General features: G+C 40.0%; 1 protein-coding gene across 2 annotated transcripts; it reads right to left on the bottom strand.

Moving 5' to 3' along the window:
• Nucleotides 1–4,370: 4,370 nt before the first annotated feature.
• Nucleotides 4,371–13,607, bottom strand: LOC105039578 (eukaryotic translation initiation factor 3 subunit C). Of its 2 annotated transcripts, none has more exons than XM_010915769.4 (4): nucleotides 13,462–13,607; nucleotides 12,988–13,133; nucleotides 11,054–12,883; nucleotides 4,371–5,611 (listed from the first exon to the last, which is right to left on the bottom strand). In XM_010915769.4, the coding sequence occupies exons 2-4, from the start codon at nucleotides 13,009–13,011 to the stop codon at nucleotides 4,604–4,606; spliced, it is 2,862 nt and encodes a 953-aa protein (XP_010914071.1). In that variant the 5' UTR covers nucleotides 13,012–13,133; nucleotides 13,462–13,607; the 3' UTR covers nucleotides 4,371–4,603. The 2 variants fall into 2 exon arrangements, with proteins under 2 accessions (XP_010914071.1, XP_073104548.1); XM_073248447.1 differs by having other exon boundaries at nucleotides 12,988–13,041; nucleotides 13,462–13,559.
• Between the last annotated feature and the right edge of the window lie 46 nt (nucleotides 13,608–13,653).

The raw sequence follows: 13,653 nt of genomic DNA, 5'->3' as shown, positions 1-13,653 counted from the left end.
GTCAAGAAGAGGTCGAGTTTAGGTCAAGAGGGACCTTTTCAGGGGTCGCAGAAGAACTCTCGAGAAGAATCTTCTTCGTGTGTGCTAAGAAGTACTCAACCGCCATCGCCACCCCGAGGATCTTCGCTGCAGCAGACGTCGCCCCCACCACTAGTGCCAGTAGTGTCCATCGGACAAGACGATGATGTCATCGTTGTTGGTGAGGCACCAACTAGACCTGCCGCCGCAGTTCAGTCATTGTCAGTGCAAAGTACTTCGAATGTCAGTCGGGTTGCTTTGCATCGAACTTCTTTGACCATCGCGAGCGCCAACTGAGGAAAGGCACCAATGGCCCCCATCTTTACCACCAAGCAGGTTGTGGATCGGCATGATGAGAGTGCCGAGTCTATCGGTTGAGATGGAGGAGGCCATCGGTTGTGCATTGACATCACAGACGCCGATTCCTCCGGCTGTTACTGCTGTCGTTGTTTCATAGTCTGTTGCAAGCGGTAAATAGTTTTGATCAAAATTTTTATCTGCTACACCAAGATAGTGAATTATTGTTGGTCCGCCGTGACCGCCGGACGTGAAGCACTAGGCTTGGTGTTGGTCACCGAAAGTGCCTCACGTCAGGATGATGAATATCTGAAAAAGCTGGTAGTAGCATTCTGTGCTCTCGTCTTGGACATAATTCCTATTGAGGAGTTTCTCTTCTTCTCCTACCTAGTGCACCAAATTATTACTGTAAATCTCTGACGAGATAGTCAGCCGAGAGCCAAGGTATTGCGCATGATTGTTGAAGGACGGAAGATCTACAAAATCAAATCCGTTTGTCAAAAATTATCCGTTAGAGGATCCTACAATGCTTAAGTCAACCAAAGATAGAAAATAGTAGAAAGAATCAAAATACGAGAGCTAAGAGTTGAGTGAAAAAATCTTATCTCGGTCCCCTCCTTACCTCCTTTCATATAGGATTGGGAGTGTGCCTTTATTCGGGTAAGACTGAGGGGAAGCCCCAGCACATTTGGAGTAGCTCAGGGACCTTGCTGTCACCTGTATGAACGACCTCAACCTTTCACTCCGCCCGCTTATTCTCTCCATTGTATATAAACATTTTCATTCTGATTTAATAAATTGGGGGACGACCTTTCCCTCCTCCGTCTGTACATTCTTTTTAAAAAAAAAAAAAAAAAAAAAGAAGCCTTGAGCAGAACTGGAACCTCGTTTGTCGAATTGGCAAACCATGGATAATTATATTGCTGTCATTTTGCTTCTTCCTTACAGGACAATTAAACCATTCCTCTTCAAGAGGGAAGACACCAATATCCACACCGACTACAAGACCTATAAGAAGCACAACAATTTCTTTCGAGGTTGGTCGAATTCAAATCAAGGAAGAGCAGCATCAACACTGGAAGTAAAGGGCAGCAGGTTATATATCCTTTCTTCTCCAGCTGCTTCGTCTCTTCCACTGTTCCTTTTGCATTCATGGTAGTACACCGTAAACACAAGACGATAGAAGGCGTCAAAGCAGGAGCCGGCAAACATGACCAATAAACTCTGAGCCATATCCGCGGCCATGGGTGTCCCTTTTGGATGATTCCGCTTCCAATGACCACCGACCATCGAACGTGTCCAGTCTAGAAGCAGTAATACCACCATGAGAACAAAACCTTGAAGCTTTCTTCTTCTTATGAGCCCTCCGGCCCTTCCAAGTGCACCAACTCCATGACGACCCTCCTCCAATATTGACACCACAAGGCTCAACTCCCCTACTATAAGGAGATCAACAAAGATCACTGTTGAGACAATAAACATTATGAACAACATCAACAGAACCAGGAAGGACACTAAAGAAGAGACTTCAAACAACTGCATGACGGTTCCAAACATGGAAAAGAGCATAACATACGTCAAGGTGACGAGTTTAACACATGACATAGTGATCAAAACGCCTTACAAGTCCTCCTAATCTTTGATGACAATTCCTGGAGCCCAAGTTGCCTACTAGTGTATATCATGACTGACAGGTAAACCATGACAGACATTGAGAACATGGAGATGATGAGCTTCAAGGGCCAAATACGGACTTCAACTTGCCTAGCCTTGGAGATGGTGAACTTTGAAGGAAGAAGAGATACTATGGAGGTGAAATCAACTACTAAGGGTGGATTAAGTTTAGGAATCGTGAGTAGAAGGTTTAGTGGAATAATCATGAGCATGATTGAGCCCACCAGCTTTCCATTTTTTACAAGGGAAAGAAGGGCTTCCCTTAGAATTCCTAAGATGCCAAGCTCCCTATCACGAGCCATGCTTAACTAGGCTTCTTGGCATGGCTTAAAAAGGGGAAACCCAATATATAGAAATAGAGGCCGCGCGCCGCCGCACCCCACCACGACCCAAAAAGTCTGGTCTACGTTGGGACCAAGACCGCCATTCTTGAAATTGGCTACCGGGTGTCACGATAAGTGTTTAGGAATACATGAAGCCAACTTGTTTAATTTGTCAAGGCTACCAATCATAGCGTAGCATATACCGTAGGAGAAGATTTTTGTTGCAGCGGTGATGCCATGCCAAACTTGTAACAAGCCAATCAAAACTTAGGAATCGATGGGGCGGTGTGGGGTACAGGGTGAGTATAATATATAAATACTGTACTTGTTCTTGCACCTACAAAAGGCTTAGAAATGCTCTGCGTCCCTTCTTCAACGATTCAGGCTAAAGCTCACAGCCGTAAGAGAAATGCAACAAGAAATAATTTTTAAAAAAAAAAAAACTTTTACGGTCCCTAGTTTCCACATTAGAATCCATTTGGCATAAAAATATTTTAAAAACAAGAAGATTATAGGAAAGCAACAGCTACTTCAGAAAAGTATACGAGTGTTTTCTGCCTTCCTTTCCAAGTTATTGTTTCCGGTTGGTCTACTTATCCTTTCATTAATTTCTGAAAGTAAAGCTTCTATGTTTTTTCCGGTTGTTTCCTCGAAATGACCTAATCAATATGAGGCAGTCGAAGAGAAGCAGCTTATCTGTCGTTTCTTCTTATGGTCTTCGGTAAGGACTTTTTGGTTCAATACATAAGCATATTACATAGACTTCTCAGCAAGTTCTTTAAATAACAAGGCGGAAAAACAGGGCCAGGTCAATATGGAATATCTAAAGAGTTGGAAAGACTTCCAGGTCCGCAGCAGCAAACGAAGCGCATCCACCAGGGAAAAAAGTCCTTTGGTCAAGATTCCGTAGCTCTTGCCAGCAACTAAGATCACTAAATTTGAATCATATCCACGGCCATCGGCATCTCCTTTGTTCGATTGCCAGGATACCGCCAAATATATGTGCTTTGTGTAGAACCATCATATATACTGTTGCTGAGCCGAAACGTCTAGGAGTTTGCCGAGTACTTTCTCAGGTTGCTTCCGAAATCCATGTCTTGCCGGGATGTCTTTGTTTGTCTGGTCGACTATTTCTAGGAAGTCTTCCTATCATCAGTGTTATGGAGTTGTCTATAGAAGCTACGAGCCCTGGCTAGTGTCAAAGATTATCACTAGAGTCTATAGAACTTGTTCTGTGATCCAATGATAAACTATAAGTCAAATAATATATATATATATATATATATATATATATATATATATATATATATATATATATATATATATATATATTTATCTCCACCTGTGAGACTTTTCTCTATTATTTTGTTCGTGAGATGTGAACCACCATCTCTTCTTTATTCTTTTGTGTGTAAATTTGTACAGCCTAGTTAACGTACAGATAGACATTAAAAAGTAAAAAAAGAAAGATTTGGGTTGTGTTGAGAGATCCAATATGGCTGTTAGGCGATGAAGACCCGATCGTACATTTTATGAAATTAAATATTCTGACAAAACTAAGATAAAGAAAAAAAACATGAGATTTCACCACATTGAAATTGGATTTTACATTGTCACGGTTAACCCGATCCATTAGGACCGAATCAGATCGAAATCTATCTGCATCGGATGTAATTGCCAAATCTACATCCCTGCAACATCAATCCCCCCATAATATTTCATTTAAAGAAACAAAGAGAAGGAAAACAACAATAATACCAAAGACACCCTCAGCCCTGTCATAGAAGTTTAACTAAACAACTACCTGTATCTTGCCAAAAAAATGAAAATAATTTTTTCCATATCATATAAGGGTGTGTTACGTGTAACACAACAAATACTGTTATGATTATTTAAAAAAACTGATAATATTATCTGAAAAGCATTTTTAGAAAAAGAATAAAATAAAAAAATACTTCAGTAGAATCTATACCTAACATGCCCCAAGCAAGCAAAAATAAAAGTGCAACTTAAACATCAAGCAATTAAAAAGATAAATAAAGCAAAACAAAAAGAATATAAAACAAAAACAAGAAATGTTACATAAACCGATATAAAAGGAGCGAATACATGGTCCGACACCCCATGGTTCCACAAAGCATACCATGCTCCAAACCGAAACAGCAAAAGAGAACTCATTCATAACAAACAAATACGGTTCTCAACAAAATATTCTCGAAAAAGGGGCAAGTTGTACTCCGATCTTAAGAATCAAAATTTCAAAGGCCTCTTCTGATATAGGTGTTCTTCGTCTAAACTCTACCAGCCTTGTTGAGACTCACCATGCGCGACGTCTCCGAGCCTCTCACGGCTGAGCCATGTTGGTACGGAGCCCTACCAACACTCCCATAAGCATCCTGGTATCGCATGCTCTGGTAACCAGCAGAGTACCCACCAGTCCCTCGTTGCCCCTGCCCTGTTCGGTCCTTCGAAAACCCTGCACCTGCTCCTTGCCCCGAACTCCCTAACCTCCCACTGTAACCAGTGCGGCCTCCATATCCCCCACTCTGCCTTGACTGTGATGCGGAAATGAAGTTATCCTGCCATCTCCCAGATGCAGTGGTTCCACTGTAGTCCTGCCCCTCTCCTCTACGTCTCGGTGGCAGGCCGTCGAGACCCCCACCGGTCCTTGCCTCATAGGCCCTCTCATTGATCTCAGCAAGAATGTTGAGCTTATCTGCCATCTGGAACAGAAGCCCCTGCAGCCTGGTGTGTTCCACATCGTGGAACACGATGCACCTCGTTGGTTGGTCCCAGCTTGCATGGACTTCCTCCATGATCATCATCTTGCTCACGATGCTGTGGGCATGGGCCTCAGAAAGGTCAAACATTGCACTAAGGTGGTCCAAGCTCAAGGAGTCGTAGCACGATGAATACGAAAAAAGATAAGTCCGCAGTGCCTCTTCCTTGATCTTGGACTTCAACATCTCCAGCACAGTTTCTCTGTTCCTGAGGAGCTTCCAGATGTCAAGAGATTTGATAATATCAAAAGCTTTCTGATAGTCTCCCTTGCTTAGGGCTCTGGTGGCAGCCATGACATGGTCCCTGACATTCTCAGGAGGACCAACAAAAGTCTGCCTTCCACTCACTTCAAGAAGCCTTCGGAATGTCTTGCTTATAACCTTTCGCTTGGCATCAAAGGTACTGGCAGCCGTATTGGGGACCTCAAGAAGCATGGCACATATCAGATGAGTGGCTTCAAGAAGCTCAAGGTTTATGTGCATATGGTAAGGCATCTGCCTTCTGCGTTCGAGCTTTTCCTGATGAAACCAAAATAATGGTCCATTTATTATTTTGCTCTAATCACTGAATAGAACTACAACATAGAAAAAGGCCCCAGCATCATGTTGAGAAAGAACAAGATAAAAAAATTCATATGATTAAAAAAATAAAACATCTTCATTTTATTGATTAAGAAAACAATCAAAGTGCCCAGAGAGAGAGAGAGAGAGGGAGGGAAAGAGGGATGAACAAATAGGAAAGAAATAGTGGACAACCCTAAAAAGGAAACTGTACGAGCACTCTGGAAGCAACTTTTGCGGGTTAAAAAGAAATGATGCAGTGCTTCCACCCCTTGATTGTACATTTCTCCTAATTGATTTTACATCATTTACATTCTAATCTGAATGTCCTGATCAAAATCCAACCCTAATTAAGGAAACAGAGCTGCTAAATACAAAGGATGCTATCTCAGAAAAAAGATTTGGAGGCCACTTCATTACAACCCTTCTTTGTTAAGAATGCTACCCAACAATTCGCAAGACAGCTTCAAGCTCAGAACCGGATTGCGAGTACAAAGTTCTTCATCATTCCTCGCAGATTTTATGAACTCCAAATTAACTTCAAAATCTACTGCAACAATATTCATATCATGATCTTAGATTCAGGACACAAACTTTGACTTACAGAGAGAAATGATAATTTTCCATTGACCTCACAAATTTATCACGAGGTTCGTATCCAATCACCATTACTAGTTTCTTCACATTCTATTTGACTTCATATTTTACAAAGAGCAATGAAGTTCAAAATCTACTCAAACAGCTTGATATCCAACTTTCACAGAGAAAGTTACACAAGATCCTTGTTTCAACTGGATACAGATAAGCTAATACAAAGGATTTAAATTTCAGACACAGAAACTGATGTGATTTTTAACTCATTCAGATTTGGACATAGAGATGGTTATGCTTTCAAGTTTCACATTAAGATACAGAGACAGTTTCATCGGACCTTGATTTAAACATGGATATCATCATGATTTCAAAGATATAAATACAGATGGTATCAGTGAGCACACAAGCAAACACAAATTGAATAAGACCTAACCAACTTGTATATTTTCTAATTATCGTTTCAGGCATATGCATGCTTTTCCTTTTTATAATTAATGGACCCTTTTGCATCGACGACTTAAAAAGGCATAGACCCATAAGATATGCATATTACACTCTTTGGCAACCCATCTGCCAGACATCTTGGACATATATATCCATTGACACAACATATATTCAACGGCACCTAAAACAATTATTACCATATTCATCATATATCAGTATACATTTATCCAGCCTTGTTTGAGCCAAAAAAAAATGAACGTAGAAGAGAATACAGAGCATTTCATCAAATCATTATCAGCCATGACACACAAAATTGCCTCCTTTCCCCTTGCCCTCTTGATGACCAAACAAAATTTCCCTCATCCACTTATTAAAACCTATGCAATTTTCTTACCTTCAAAAATAAACTAAATCATAAATATATCCAACAAAGAATGTCCTGCCCTTCAAATATATCAACGCATCTTTCTCTGTGGAAAATTATACAAGGAATCATTATGACTGAACATAGGACAAACTAAGCTAACTCCTATACAACTAAATCTCTCTTTTCTTTTTTAACTCTTACTAGTGAAATCCCTGAGGGCATTAATAGTCGTATGTTTTGGAAAAGCTTATTCCAGATATATTTGTCACCATATAAGTCAAAGAAACTGATGGATACTAAAAAAATCAGCAATCTAATTGCTTTGATGTGTGATAACATGATCTGGATACAAATCTTAAGATCCACTATCTACATACTTCAATCCAACTTGATTTTGATCCAGACAGAGATCTTCAGGATCATGCAAGGCCATTTTATCCCAATCATGGATCATTAGATCCAACAAAAATGATTGTGAACTATTTTTACCTTGTAAAGTTTTCAGCATGATGACTAAAAACTATCGCCTACATTTTTCCAAACAATTCATGAAAGACACTTTCAAGAAAGTTAGTCTGAAACTATTAATTTCATTGAGGACAAGCATTTCACCTAAGACAGGCCAAAGCATTAAGTCCTACATCCTGAACGACAAATATAGCCAACAAACACTGTTCCAACCGAGCCAGCTCATAAATCCTACTTATCAAATATCATATAATTTAACATATCATATTTCATGCTCTAATACTCACCAAATCCTTGATCAAGAATCAAAATTTCAATGACAAGAATAGAATAAACATCAGCAGCCATATCATTGTCTCTGGCAACTGCAAAAGCTGCCTACTTAATTTTGTCTAATTCAAACTCTTTCAAAGCAGATTGAACATCAAATAATCAACTAGAACACATCACAAAATATATTCAAAAAGATTTTCTAACCACTTAGACATCCACTAATGAAGATCGTTCAATGAACACTGTGTGCAGAACTTTCAAAGCTTGCCCCATGGATTGTTTTTAGAAACAAGGAAATATGCAAGCACATACATATCTACATACAATACATGCATTCAAGCATACATCAGAACGAACATAAATGCACGCATACATGTGTGAAGCTTGCAACTCAAACACCATGCATTTGTTAATCACTGAGGCAGCTTCCCACCTGGGTTCCAAGCACGTAATAAGTCCCTAGGCAGGGGATGTGTACCCTAGACAACTGGCTGTGACAATGCTAGGCATGTTCTACTTCTTCCAATGCAAAAAACCAAGAAAATATGAGCAAAGTGCTCCATAAATAAAACAGATGATAACTAGCAGCTTAAAGAGAAGGAATTTTATGGGCCAAGGGCACAGTCAGTGTTTTGGACCTTGTCCTCCATCAATTCTAGAATTTTTTTGGTGTGACCTACTCCCTTTGGGCCAAGCAAATGCATCATCTTTAAGGTGAGAGAGAACATCTTGATAAGTGCTCTAGCAATGTCTTATCATTCCTTTTGCTTGTAGATGCTCTTCAAATTTGGTGAGGCTGCACCATGAACTTTTGCGATACATTATCACCAAAAAGGTCCTAAACGAGTCTGCATTATTTCTAGCATTTTCAGAGTACAGAAATTTTTTGATTTATTGATTGTTGAGCATTCTGTTGATCATTATTGATTATCACTTAAATGAATCTCTGCCCACTCACCACATCTTTGGAGTCATCTAAAGCATCTGAGATAGCCCTGATTAATCTATTTCAGGCACATGATCCACCTCAACCTACCAATCCTAGCTTAATCACTTAAAAGGTCCTATTTTCCCTTAGCAATGCCCACAAAATGCTCAAATTGATAAGAGAAGGCAGCAAAAAGAATAAGGGAAAATAAAATTTAAACAAAAAACAGCATGCAAAATTGATCATTAGATGCCACAAACTGTTCTCCTATATCATTACTCCTATGACTTCTTTTTTTTTTTTTTTCATGTAGGCAAAACCAAAATTACCAGAATTAGTTGCTTAAACAGCTAAGATCACCAACAATTAGGCAGGAGCGAAATTAGCATTAAGTCGCTGTTTACTCAGCTTTCTACAGATTAGAAAAGTGTTGTAATAGTTAGTACATACAGGTCTCCAAAACGATTAAGATAATATTTATCATAATATCATGATCTAGTATCTTTATTTGATTTAGTGTTGCTTCCTTTCAAGTAATTTCCATGATAACAAGTTGCATGTAAGTACTCAGAAACTCAATAAAGAAAAATCACCTTCTAACATGCATGCATCCAAAACCCGATCGCTAATTTTGCATGACAAATGTTCTTTCCTAAAATATGAGAAAGAAAAGATAAAAGTAATCTGGTTATCTTAGTTCAATGAGCATCTTCCCCCTTATTCCTCTTGTTTTAACTCTCTTATTTCCTTCTCTCTGCACCCATTCCCTTCCCTCTCCTTTGCTTTCCTCTTTTGCTGTCTTCTCACTACTACCTATGGAACATTCATAATTGCACAATTATCATTATTATCTCATTCATAATGATCAAGAAATGTTACCTCACTCCATGATTCTTTATATAACAAAATAAAATTATGTCCATCATCTATCTTTAAAAAGATGAGAACCACTAAAATCAAAACAAACTGTCATGATAGGGTATGTCATGATAACAAACTTGGTCCCCGACAAATGGCAGATAGGGTATGTCATGATAACAAACACACTGTAAACAAGATGTCAGTTGTAGACCAAAAGACTGACCTGAATTGACTCTTGGCCATAGTAAATCAGGGAAAAGATTCAGCCTGAGAAAGCAATAACTACCAACTCACCTTAGATAACCAAAAAAAAGCTCTTTTAAAATTGATCATAAAGCTGAATATTAGAAGACATTTTTTGCTCACACCAACAATTATTGTCAGCATAACTGTAATTTAAGCTCTCTTGAATCAGTAAATCATTTTCCCATAGTTTGTCATTTAAAATCAAATTATTTGGTCAATGACTACTAGGCTATCTTTTATAAATTATGGGCACTTGTACAATTGATTTGTTGTGCACTTCCCCTTCTTAACTCCTATCATTCTCAAATAAAAGAGAGGGGACTTGTCAATCTCAAAGCTTTCAATCTCAGTAAGGAATTATAGGATTATAAAGAAAAAATAATCATATTTTACTTTCTTCCATTGCTGTAAATCAATTCTACCTTTTAATTGTCATCATCTGCATCAGACGCCCGACAATTTTGCAGCCCTAAACAGCAGATAGCACATGTCGATGACTCACATGTATACATGAGACATGATTTTGGTTTTGGCTACTAATGCGATAAGAGAAAAAAAAGCCCTTCTACAGGCCAAGAAAAATAATCATCTTGTTGTTTATTCAGCGACTGTCTAATTCAAGAAATGCTTTAGTTGGTTAACAATCTAAAAGAACGAGATGGACATGCATCATGATACTTGGCATGACAGGAGGATTGACAAAGCAACAGTTCTCCAATTGAAGGTCTCATACAATCTAACATATGATAAAACACTACCACAAGCTGATCAGATTTGCAATGCCTAAGTGATAGTTATTATGCCATGGCAAAATTATACAATTGTTAATCTAAATTTCACTGTTCACTACAACTGTTCACAAATAAAAGTAGTAAAAGAAAAATTTAATATAGCACCACAAGATCATTAGGTTAGAATGTGCAAGCAACATGAAGTTGCAGAATCTAAAACAGAAGGAGATGCAAAATAATCACAAAAACATGCAAACACAGATCACCACTGTAACAGGGCAAACTAAATTCATCCATGCACTAACGAAGAAATTCTATCTGCATTATTACTTACACTAGGAAAAACCAGTTCAGAATCAAAATTAATGATATGAGGACTCGAATGATAGTAGACACACCATGGTTGTTTTCCAAAAAATCTGTTTATCTTTAATATAATCAAGAAGAACCACTAAGGAAAAGAAGATGTCAAATAAGTGAAGAAGTACCTGCTCAGGAGTTTTCTCATGGTAACGACTTTGTGATACACCTTGTGCAAGTAACTCTTTCACTCTCCCCCCTGTATACAGTTCAGAGAGACACCCATGAGCTTCTGTTATCAACCCTGCCCTAAAGGCACACAAACCAAGCTGTGCCATTGCCCTGTTGAATAAGATCTGCGATGATATGTCCATAAGCTGAATTCCATCCTGCAAATGACTCATCAAGAGAAGATCACGAGCAACAGGGAACTCATCAAAGATAGCATGGTGGTATATATCACAAAGCATAGCCCTAGCCTTTGTTCTCTCATCCCCATACTTATAAATCAGAGACACCAATGCATCCACTAGTGTCCGACTACTCTCCGGAAATGTAGGCCTCCTAGGAACAAGCTCAGGAATCACAACAAAAGGTGGTGGGCCCCTATTCTCTTCAGCTGGTTGACGTTCATCACCAGCTGCATCACCATCCTCCCCACCACCTTCAGCTCCATCTTCCCTCAGTTCAGCTAACTTCCTCATTGCATCATAGACCTCCTGAGGCTTATAATATATGAGCTCAAGTCGTCGCAATGCCACCTTGGAAGCTGCCTTAAAATCCCCTATCCTCTCAAGATAGTCCTGAACATTCTGTGCAACAACCAAAAACAAGGGTTCATCCCTAAGCCTCTCAACATATTCACGAGTGTGTGGATCAATACACTGCAAACTCTTGAAAAACTCCGAATCCAGCCGCTCAAGGAATGCAACCAAATTTCCCCAGACCCGGATTGTCCCCTTGTGGTCTGCACCCTTCTGAGTCTCGTGTTCATCAGGCTCAACTGAGTCATCAACAACAATGTTAGGGTACTGCTCAAGGATGTCAAGTACAAGGAGCATATTGCCAACACACTTCTTCCACACATTAATTGGCATGTGTCCAAGCAAGCTCGGGTTGACATCAAACTGGGCCGAGATCACGCTAAAAAGGATCTCGAGCTTCTGGGCAGGAGTTTTTGCCACACGGGTCAAGAATGTAAGTTGCTCAACTTGCTCAACCCTGCCAGTTCCCTTCCTACCCCTTGCTGCCACAATCTCTTTAAGCTTTTTGTCAACAATTTCCCATGTGATCTCACTAGGGTCCTTCATAAATTGCTTGTCCATAAGCTTATCCTTCTTGCTCATCTGCTTCTCCCACACCCCACCACCCTCGGCCTGCTCATCACCATCCTCCTCATCCTCGTCTTCCATGTCAGACATTGCTATCCTTGAGGGGTCCTCTTCTACCTCATCCTCATCCTCCTCTTCTTCCTCATCATCCTCCTCTGCCCCTTCATCCTCACTCTCTGGCTTCTCACGATACTTCATTATCAGCTCCTCAAACTGCTTGTTGTTCTTCTTCAGCTTCTGCTTCATTGAGTTGAGGGCTTTTGCATTGCTGCTGCTCATCTTCTTCTTGGCATCCTTATTGGCCAGCGCCTGAGCCAAGAAGTCCTCAAGCATCACAAGGGCTTTAATGTAAAGGTTAGGGACCTTTTCGGATTCAGTTACCCGGACCACCTTTTCCAACTGCTTGTTGATTTTCTCAAAGCTCTCCTGGAGGCTGACCCAGTCATTAATCTTCATCGCATTCCTCATCTGATCGACAGTGGCTGCCATCTCATCAAACCTCTTGTCGCGAGCTGACTTGACCACACGATGTTGCCCATCCGAGTCATCGCTGTCACTTGCGTTTTCTTTGAGGTAACGGCTCCGGGTAGAGACGCCGGTGGTCTCGCCTGGCCCCGCCCCGGCATCACTTCCATCACCATACTCACTGGTCTCCTCCTCTTCCTCTTCAGATTCGCTGCCACCACCCTGGGAATCAAGAGAACAGATTTTTTTTATTTTAACAAAAAAAATCAAGAAGATATAGAAGGTTGAGGGTAAATATTAGGATCAAGGTTGGACCCCAATATCACCTGCATCCAGAAACGAGAAGCCATGGTTCCTGCTCTTCTTGAATCAAACGAACCCTAAAATTTCGAGCGGCCAGAGTTAGAAATCAAGAAATAGGCATCCAGAAACGAGAAGCCATGGTTCCTGCTCTTCTTGAATCAAATGAACCCTAAAATTTCGAGCGGCCAGAGTTAGAAATCAAGAAATAGATAAATTGTTCAACAGAATAAACCCAAACATCCGTATTTAAAAAAAAAAAAAAAAATCTTTACGTTAGAAAGAAAAAACCCCAATATTCACCGGAAAATTCGACTTTACGTGAAGAAACTAGATTCTTTCAAGCAAATAAGAAATATAATAATTTTTAGGTTGAAGGAGGTGGAATCTTTATCTAGATATAAAACCTAGCTATGAATCTAACCAGAAGCAGATTCTAGGGGGGAAATCGATTGATTCCTACGAAAATCCATCGAACTAAAGCTGATTTAAGGGCATACCTGTTCCTGGTCGGCCTACACGCGTCTTCAGCAAGATTCCGATAGGAGAGATGAACGGCTTCGCGACTGAGAGCGGAGAAGGGATGAAACGGAAAAGGAAGCGGTCGAAAGTTTTATTTGTGTGAAGTTGAGGAAGGCACGTGCGTAGCATCTGAGTGAAGCTAGGGTTCTAAAATGGTCGACCGGAGCCCG

This window comes from Elaeis guineensis, chromosome 1 (assembly GCF_000442705.2).
Source record: "Elaeis guineensis isolate ETL-2024a chromosome 1, EG11, whole genome shotgun sequence".
NCBI lineage: Eukaryota > Viridiplantae > Streptophyta > Magnoliopsida > Arecales > Arecaceae > Elaeis > Elaeis guineensis.
This window is presented reverse-complemented; position numbering and strand designations above follow the sequence as displayed.